A 10,634-nucleotide genomic window follows, 5' to 3' on the forward strand; every position below is an offset into this window, starting at 1 on the left:
TGGGGACGTTGTCTAGCCGGCTCTGGGATTTGTTTCCGATGTGGCCAGAAGGGACATATGTCAAATAGATGCCCGAGGAGGAATGCGCCTAAACACAGGAGCCAACCCGTAAGCTCATTCCAAGGAGACCCGAGCTGCCAACAATAGCAGGGAAGGGTATTTTCTACCACTCGGCGTGAGACTGAGAAGTCAGGCACCGTGATGACAGGTACACTTCCCATTTTGGGACACCATGCTCTTGTTTTATTTGACTCTGGCTCTTCGCACTCGTTTATATCTGTTGTATTTGGGAGGCATGCCATGTTAGACTCAGAACCTTTTCCATTTGCATTGTCCATTTCCACTCCATCAAGAGAGATCATGTTAGCTACAGAAAAGATAAAAGCATGTCAGGTAGAGGTTGTCAATCGCGCATTAGATGTAACCCTGATAATTTTAGATATGTGCAATTTTGATGTTATATTAGGCATGGATTGGTTAGCTGCTAATCATGCCAGTATAGATTGCTCCCGTAAGGAGGTCATCTTTAACCCTCCTACAGGAGTCAGTTTTAAGTTTAAAGGGGTTGGGACCGTAGTTCTACCCAAAGTGATATCCGCATTGAAGGCCAGTAGGCTATTTGACCAAGGAGCATGGGGCTTTATGGCCAGTGTGGTGGACACTAGAGAGAATGAAGTCACCTTGACTTCGGAGCCAGTAGTGAGGGATTTTCCATACGTTTTTCCAAAAGATCTTCCCGAACTGCCCCTGTAGCGGGAGATAGATTTTGCCATTGAATTGGAGTCAGGCACAACCTCTATTTCGAGGGCTCCGTACAGGATGGCCCCGGCAGAGTTGAAGGAACTGAAGGTCCAATTGTAGAAGTTGTTGGACAAGGGTTTCATACGCCCTAGCATGTCACCATGGGGTGCACCTGTCTTGTTTGTGAAAAAGAAGGATGGATCGTTACGTCTGTGCATTGATTACAGAGAGCTGAATAAGGTGACCGTCAAGAACAAGTATCCCCTTCCCAGGATCGATGATTTGTTTGACCAGTTACAGGGAGCTACGGTATTCTCTAAGATCGATCTTCGGTCAGGATACCACTAGCTGAGGATAAAGGATATTGACATACCCAAGACAGCTTTCCGTTCGAGGTATGGACATTATGAGTTCATAGTGATATCATTCGGTCTAACGAATGCACCAGTAGTGTTCATGGATCTGATGAATAGGGTGTTCAAGGAATTCCTCGACTCTTTCGTGATTGTTTTTATTAATGACATCTTGATTTATTCCAAGACAGAGGCCGAGCTTAGGAGCATTTGCGGAAAGTTTTGGGATGTTGAGAGCCAATAAGCTATATGCTAAGTTTTCTAAATGTGAATTTTAGTTGAAGCAGGTGTCATTTCTAGGGCATATGGTATCCAAGGAAGGTGTCTCTGTGGATCCTGCAAAGGTGGAGGCAGTTATGGGTTGGGCTCGTCCAACCATGGTCAGTGAGGTGCGCAGTTTCCTGGGGTTAGCAGCTTACTATAGACGTTTTGTAAAGGACTTCTCTCGCATAGCCGCCCCATTAACTCAGTTGACCCGGAAGGGAGCACATTTGTTTATAAGGCTTGTGAAAACAGTTTCTAGGACCTCAAGCAGAGGTTGGTTTCAGCCCCAGTTCTTACAGTACCGGATGGATCAGGTGGTTTCGTCATTTACAGTGATGCATCCAAGAATGGGTTGGGATGCGTATTGATGCAGTAGGGTAGAGTAGTCGTTTATGCTTCACGTCAGCTGAAGAAGCATGAACAGAATTATCCCACGCATGACTTGGAGTTAGCAGCGGTGGTTTTTGCTCTCAAGATCTGGAGACATTACTTATATGGAGAGAAGATACAGATCTTCACCGACCATAAGAGTTTGAAGTATTTTTTCACTCAGAAGGAGTTAAACATGAGGCAAAGAAGGTGGTTGGAATTGGTAAAGAATTATGACTGTGAAATTATGTATCACCCGGGAGAAGCAAACGTAGTGGCAGATGCTTTAAGCAGAAAGGTGGCCCATTCAGCAGCTCTCATTACCAGACAGACTCACTTATGCAGGGAACTGGAGAGGGCAGAGATTGCAGTGGTTGTGGGAAAGGCCATGGCACAGTTAGCACAGTTGTCGGTGCGACCAAGCCTAAGGCAGAAGATTATTGATACGCAGCGAGACGATCCTTATCTGGAAAAGAGAGTTCGTAGGGTGGAGTCAGGCCAGGATAGCGAATTCTCGATTTCAGCAGAAGGTGGCCTCATTTATCAAGGGCGCCTGTGCATACCAGCAGTTAGTGACATTAAAGATGAGTTATTGTCAGAGGCTCATAGTTCCTTATTTTCGATTCACCCCGGCAGCACCAAGATGTATCAGGACCTGAAACGTTACTACTGGTGGAATGATATGAAAAGAGAGGTTGCAGAGTTCGTCAGAAAGTGTTTGGTGTGCCAATAGGTGAAAGCCCCGAGGCAGAAGCCAGCAAGCTTGTTACAGCCATTGAGTGTACCAGAATGGAAGTGGGAGCATGTGTCTATGGATTTCATCGTGGGGTTGCCTCGGACAGTCAAAGGTTTCACTATGATATGGGTCGTAGACAGACTTACGAAGTTAGCACATTTCATACTTGGAAAGCCCACCTTTTCAGTGAATAAGTGGGTACAGATATAGATGAAGGAGGTGGTAAGATTGCATGGAGTGTCCGTGTCCATTGTGTCGGACAGAGACCCTCGTTTCACGTCTAATTCCTGGAAAAGTCTCCAGGCAGCTTTGGGGACCCGGTTAGACTTTAGTACAGCTTTCCACCCTCAGACTGATGGGCAGACAGAGAGATTGAATCAGATACTGGAAGACATGTTGCGTGCCTGTGCCATAGAGTTTTCAGAAAGCTGGGATGATCACTTCCACTTAATAGAGTTTGCTTATAATAACAGCTACCAGTCCACTATTGGGATGTCACCCTTTGAGGCCCTATATGGGAAGAGTTGTAGGTTCCCTGTGTGTTGGGATGAGGTAGGAGAAAGGAGATTGTTAGGACCTGAATTGGTGCAGACCACGAATAGGGCAATACAGAAGATCAGGGCTCGTATGCAAACAGCTTAAAGTAGACAGAAGAGCTATGCCGATGTAAGACGTAAGGACCTGGAATTTGAGATTGGTGTGAAAGTGTTCTTAAAAGTGGCACTCATGAAAGATATTCAGAGGTTTGGCAGGAAGGGAAAGTTGAGTCCGAGATTCATTGGACCTTTCGAAGTCCTGGAACGAGTTGGCCCTGTAGCTTACCATTTGGCTTTTCCCCCAGCAGTGTTTGCAGTTCATAATGTCTTTCATGTTTCGATTCTAAGGAAGTATGTGACAGACCTGTCCCATGTAGTTAACTACGAGCCCTTACAGTTGAATGACAACTTGAGCTACGAGGAGAAGCCCATAGAGATCCTCGCCAAAGAGGTAAAAACATTGCGTCACCGAGAAATTGCTTTTGTGAAAGTCCTATGGCAGAACCACCAGTTCAAGGAAGCCACCTGGGAGTGAGAGGATGAAATGAAGGCTCAGTACCCGGAGTTTTTTCAAGGATGAACTTTCGAGGACGAAAGTTCTTTGAGGGGGAAGAATATAACATCCCGCACATTTTTTATTTAATAATAATGTAATTTTCAATAACTTTATTATTTGGTAATTCAGTAATTGTCCTTAGTTGGAGGGCATGTTTGGAATTTTGGATTTGAAGTATAAGTGCGAGAATTTAAGTATTAGCGTGAAAATTATTCAATTTTGAAATTCAAGTTGAAAATTAATGGCAGGAATTAATTTTCTTTGGAAAATGAAAGGAATTAAATAGTATAAAGTGGAATAAGGAAATGATTTAATTATAATTATACTATTTTCCTTTATTATTATTATTATTGTTGTTGTTGTTATTGTTATTATTATTAGTTTAAAATAAAAAGAAAAACTCATCCCCATCTCCCTCACGCATCTTCCTCTGCACGAGCAGCCTCCCTCACTACCTAAAAATTTCTTCACGTGCGCCGCCTCCCTTCACTGCCAGATCCGCCGCCGCGCCTCATCCGAACACCACTGCGCCTCCCTCACTTCCCATTTAGTTCCGCCACCGCGCCTCCCTCACTGCCATTCCGAACGACGCGCCGCCTCCCTTCACTGCTCAGATCCGAACTCACCGCCGCTCGCCCAGTCAGTTTCTCCACCGCCCACCGCGCCGCCTTCCGGTAGCTTGGTTTTTAGTTTTTGGGTAAGATCTACTTTGGTGGTAGGGTTCTTGAAAGACTTTGGATGCCCACTAATTTGGATTAAGGATTAAATTAGTCGCCTTATTTAATTTCAGATTTGAACTTGGGAAATCACAACAGCGACTGTCCAGCGGATTCAAGATCGTTCGGCAAGAATGTTGGTAAGAGTTTTGGTCCTTATCGTTGGTTTGTGGGCACGCTTCGATTACTGAATTAAGTTTGACTTAACCCTTATATCTTTAAGGTTCCAAGTCGTCGTCCATTGGGATTTAAAATCTGTTAGTAGGAGATTTTGGAGTCAAAATCTTGGGAGTGGTTGTTGATCAAGTTCTCTGGGTAAGCTTTTGGGTATTTTGGATTGAATCTGAGGTTTCGCAATTATTGTTGGACTGAAATTTAATGGTTGTATTCGTATGTTAGGGTCGTTACTTCAAACCGCTATCATCGTTTGGTTGTCTGATTTTATCTGTGGATTTTCGATTAAGGTAAGTAATCTTACTACTGGAACTGCCCAAGGGTCAGACTTTAGTTGTATGCTAGCATGATGAGTGTATGTTATGGCAAATGTTAGCATGATGAATGTAGTATGATCTGAACCAAAGTATGTTCTGGCACGAGATCTGAATTGTTTAAATATACACGTAGATACTTGAATGTTAGTATGAGATGGTTTGTGTTTCCATATGATTGTATCTGATCTGATGATATTAAGGCATACATGTATGTTGTAGGACTATGATGTTAATGTATACTTGAATGTTGTAGAACATACTGTTGAGGTATATGTATATGTGGTAGAGCCATGATGTCGAGGATTACATGTATGTCATAGATTCGTACGGTGGTGATTTTGATGTTGAGATCATGTGACTGTCCTTACTGATTAGTTAGATGCCCCTTTAGATTTTATGTTTCCTTCAGGATTCACCAGTTGTGTTTCCTTCGAGATTCACCAGTTTGTGTTTCCTTCGGGATTCACCAGTTTGTGTCTCCTTCGGAATTCACTAGAGGTAGGGGGCATGCTTAACTACGGTAGGATAGGACTCAGTCTCCTTCTTATTTCATGTGTATATGTGCCATAGGTGGGTATCTAGAGGACATAAATGCCCAGCCTGACCCCAGTAGTGGGGTTACTTACTGAGTATTTCATACTCATTCTTTCTCATGTTTCAGGTAAGGGTAGAGATGCACCGACGATGGACAAGCAGAATCCGTGATCGAGCCACTGGGACTAGTTTTTACGCTTCCGCATATAGAGATTTAAAGTTCTTTTCATATTTCCCTTAATGTTAGTTTTGATGTTCAAACTTGTTAGTAAGAATTGTTTTCATATTTATTTATTAACCTTTATGATTTATAGGTATCCAATCTTGTTTTCGACGCTTGCATTTAATAAAGAACTTTTGAACTTCCTTATCTATTTAGTATTTATTTCAACATAAAAGAGTGTCGTTTTAAGTGTCATGTATGCATGTATTTTAGTAACAGCCTAACTTAAGTTCTAGGGGGTCAGATCGTTACATGTTGCTTATATTTACGCATATTCCAGCATCGAGAAGATACACATGAGCTCACCGAGCTCTCATGGGCGTGGCAAAAAGATTCTCCTCTGTTCAACATGTATGATCATTGTGTTGGTATAATGTCAAAACCTTTCATTCATTTCCTTTGTGATAAAGCAAGCATTCTATCATAATCTGCTTGGCAATGTTCTCATCTGACTAAGGCTTCTTTACATTGAAAGTATTGTATGTGAAGTTTTTTGCTTCTGAAGTTATGAGTTCTATTTATGGTCGTCCTTTACTTTGATTAACTGCAAGTAAAACTCACATGTCAAAATTGATCTCTTATTGTCTGTCAGGGCATGACTAATGTAGCTTCTCATTTCATCATGCCGATGAATGAACCAAGTAATAAATCAAATTGACCATTCTTTGTTCTAGTCTTGCATTGTTATGATGGGTTATAAATCTCTGAATCTTTTTTTGATTGCTTGATATCTACTATAATTCTCTTTGTATATGGTTCTTATGTCGTGGTTATTTAATCCTTCTAACTTACATCAAGGGGAAAAAGTAGGGTTAGAAGAACACTCGCAGTTGTCGTCTTTGTTCGTTTACTAATTGAACGGTGTATTACTTGAACTTTAATATGTGGTGATTTAATTGTGTATCTTTATATTTTCTCTTGAATTAGTCTAATAAATTTAGTGGAACGGTTTAGTCCATAACCTTAAAAAATTATAATGTCTTAGTTCCTAACATATACAATGTTGTCAAGGTATAATATTGTTTCTTGTGCATATGTAAATAGATAAAACGTTTTAGGATTAAATGGGTTTATAAAATTATAAGTTTTTTTTTTTTTAATTTGTAAAGAATAAAGATTTAATTCTTGCATGATAAAAATTGATACTTCACTTGATTTTATTATTATTATTATTATTTTCCAGTATGGATTTAAAGTGTTAGGAGTTTTAAATTAAATGGATGAAATCATTACTTCTTAAATTTTGGGATAAATCATTTTAATCTAAAATTTAAAGATTAAATTATTACAATTTTAAAGTATAATTATGGAGTTATGTATTAATTTATAGGTTAAATTGTTATCGGAGTATTAGACCAGAAATATATTAATTTAAAGAAGTATGATGATGGATTTTAGGTATATACCCGTTCTTCTTATTCATTAGTTTTGGGAGGACGAATATTCTTCTAAGATATTAAAGCCAATTTCAATGTTTCTTTTTCTTCAATTACATCATTCTTATTCTTTCATGAATGGAAGTAAGTGTATTGTTAGGTTTGTTGGTGCTCAAATTTCGTCCGTATTGAATTTCGTTGTGGAACTCTGGTGATCTTAACCCTGGTTCGCTTTCCATTGGTCTAATTTTGATATTTTGTAAGTTGATCTGCGTAAAAGATCTTTGTATCTGCATTCTGATGTGTAAGTTAATAAATGAAGTGGCTAATTCAACTAACTACAAAAGAAAAAAGATTAAGTCTCTCCTTTGGATATTACTTATCATCTCCCTTTGGAGTAGTCGTATGGGGCTATTTATAAGCATATCCTCTAACACACGTCTACGGTTGCATGTGATTGCAGTAGTGTCAAGGACATTTCTGGCGCTACATGGTGCCAAATGTGGATCCATCTCAATTATTTTCTGATTAGTAGATATTCACTAGCGACTAAAATCCCGAGACACTAACATTTTTCTTTTGGGACGCGTGCTTCCAGGCTTGGATCTGTCTGTAAGCTTTGGGCTTTGTCTTGAGCAACCCTCAACAAGGTTAATTTACAATTTTAGTTAAAGAACTCTATTTAGTCTTTGAACTTTTAAAATTATCTAATAAATTCGTAAATTTTTAATTTTATATCTTATAAGTGCCTAAATTTTTAATTTTGTATTTAATAAATGCGGACAATTTTGACATCTTTTAAAAATTTAATTGATTATTAGATATAAATTTGAATTTTATCTTTGACAAGGATGAAAAAATCGTGATATTTCGTGGAAATATCATCGAATATCGTCAAAATCAAGATACCGATAGAGATATCCATGATTAATATCTTTTTTATGGAAAATCATCAAAATATCGGTAATATCGGTGATATTGCGGATATCTCGGCGATATTTTTTTTTATTTATTTTTTAATTCTGCAACGTTTATAGAGAATTTCTGTTTCATTCCCATCCTTATTTCCTCTTACCCTTTGTTTTTTCATTTTTAATCTCTCAACATATGTTTAGCTTTTCTTTCTATTAATTATTATATAATTTATATTTTTATATTCTTTCTTTGTTTTTTTCTCTATCATTCAACCACCATCTCTCCTCCAATCTATTTTTTTAATTCTCTAATTATATATTTTTTTATTTTAATTCTCTCACTATATATATACTTTTTCTTTTTTTTGTAAATGGTATCATTTATATTTTGTTGTTATTTTTTTCTTTTTCTAGTTCATAATTTCAATCCTCTCTTTACCACTCATCCATTTTTTCCCTTTTTATTCTATTTATTTTTTATTTTGAAATTTCATTTTACTTCTTATAATATATTTGAAAATACACATTTTTAGAAAAAATATTGATTGTAAACTAGATTGATTTTACTCTTAAACTAAATCGATCATGTTTGGTTGTAAACTATACCACTAATTCACTTGACCATAAACTCTTGAATTAAATATTTAATTCATAATTTCTTTTTAGATTTTAATATTTTCTATTATATCCTTACAAATCATATTTGGCTTTTTTCTCAGATCACTTTTGCTATTTATTTTCAAGCTTTTTTTCATTACATCTCATTTCTCTCTCTTCTCTCCTTTTTATCCTTTTTATTCCATCAATATATTTTCTACTTCATAGTCTAACTTTTTGTTAATTAATTATTATATAATTGGTATTTTTTAATAAGAACTTTATAGTTATCTTATTCTTTTTTAATTTATTCACTGTTTTTTTTTTTCCATTTTTGTTTAACTTATATTTTATTGTTTATATAATGTGGGAATATCCCATGAAAATCATGTTACTATTGAATTATGAATCAAGTACTTGTTGATCCAAATTTTAATTTACAAATTATTCAAGTTTATTTTTATTAGTCCAACATTTGACATTCATTTTGTATGACCTAAACTTTATTAATGAAACATTAAGTTCATACTGATTTTTTGGTCTTTCCTACTTAAATAAGTTTGTTCTAAAATTTTACTAAAAAATTCACAATATTTTTATAAATTTTTGTGATATCCATGATTTTTTTTGGAATATCCATCGATATTTAAATATCCACTGATATATCTATAAATCTGAGTTACCGATATTTTTACGATATTTTCGTCCTTAGTTTTTTGGACTCTAAACTTTTAATTCTGTGTTTGGTGCATTCGTGAATTTTAAAAGAATATGAAAGCTCAAGGACTAACTTTATAATTTTAGAAGTTTATGACCAAATAGATAATTCTTAAAGTTCAAGTACAAAATTCATATTATAATCTATATCTTACTATAATTTACCGAGGAATTATATAAATTCTAAGGTCCTGTTTTTCATAATAATTTAGTTTTTTGTTTTCTATTTTTGAAATTGTACTTATTTTCTTATAACTTTACCTTGATTTTTATCTTCAATAACATTTAAATTCTTAGTCAATTTCTGCCAGTTATCAGGTACTTAAGGAATTAGATGTAACTGCAGAGAGGTAAAACAGTATTTTAACCCAGCTATAGTTATGAGCATTTGTGAAGAGTCATCACTCTATTGATTGGTTATATCCATGGGCACAGAATATATCTACAGTGCAAAAAGTGCAGCTATCGATCTTTAGTGGAGTGATCGATAGTTAATGAATATTGATTAATTCGATTAAAGGAGTTTAATCAATTAATCTCATATCATTGGAGTTTCTAATTTGTAGGTCCATAATCAATTAATCTCATATCATTGGAGTTTCTAATTTGTAGTCCATAAGATCCCCTTGTTAGCTCACTAAAGGATAGTAATGAGAAATGATTTAAATTGTCCAAATCAAATGAGATAATTTTATATTAATGAGATTAATATATAATGGTTACTTATAGATATAGTCTAGGGGCCTTTTTAAATATAAAAAAAATATTTAAAATATTTACAAAGTGTAAATATTTTTTGGATGGTTCTATTTATAAGAATTTTCCTATAATCTATAATCCAAATTATGAGAGATATGATATATTTGAATAAGATTCAAATATTAGATTTATATGAGTTGGGTTCATAAAGAGATATATACATATAAATATGTGATATTTATATGTTAATTAACTTCATATTAAATATGATTTAATATAGTTATTTAATGATTAATTAATGGTTAATTAATTGATTAAGAAATTATGGAGATTGGAGGCTAGTATAAATATATGATATTTATGATAATTAATTAAACGTATATATATTAAATAGGATTTAATATATGGTCATTTAATTAATATGTCAATGAATTAAATAAGGGTTATTTAATTAATTAGCACTAAGGATATAAAGGGAAATACAAGGGTTAACTATTCTCCATATAAATATATCATTATAGCTCATTTAGAGCAAGAGATCTTTATTACACAAAATCCCTCCAACCTTCACCTTCTCTCTAACTTCTCTCTAGAAATTCTCTTACCTTTTTTCTCTTCAAAGTTCTTGGAGACCACACTTCTAAGCTCTTTGAATCCTAGAGAATACCAAGGCAATCTTGTTGGTGATGTCCATCTTGATTGGAGAAGCTCGAGATTATCGAAAACGGTGGAAGAAGAAAGCTTGAGAAATCATCAAAAGTAAGTTTGATTTCTTCTCTTCTTCCTCTATTCTAGCATGCATATGTTTATTT

At 35.6% G+C, this 10,634-nt stretch overlaps 1 protein-coding gene across 3 annotated transcripts in view; it reads left to right on the forward strand.

Annotated features, from left to right (window-relative positions):
- The window catches only part of LOC120088181, a 12,313-nt gene extending 6,649 nt beyond the window's left edge, over window positions 1-5,664 (forward strand). For 2 of the 3 annotated variants that reach the window (XR_005484851.1, XR_005484849.1), the window contains exon 4: window positions 5,424-5,664. Coding sequence is in view for 1 of the 3 variants with exons in the window: in XM_039045297.1 (XP_038901225.1) it covers window positions 5,172-5,277 (106 nt within the window). In the remaining 2 variants the exon portion in view is untranslated. The other variant, XM_039045297.1, reaches the window with a different exon arrangement.
- The last annotated feature ends 4,970 nt before the right edge of the window (window positions 5,665-10,634 follow it).

This window comes from Benincasa hispida, chromosome 10 (assembly GCF_009727055.1).
Source record: "Benincasa hispida cultivar B227 chromosome 10, ASM972705v1, whole genome shotgun sequence".
NCBI classification, from domain to species: domain Eukaryota; kingdom Viridiplantae; phylum Streptophyta; class Magnoliopsida; order Cucurbitales; family Cucurbitaceae; genus Benincasa; species Benincasa hispida.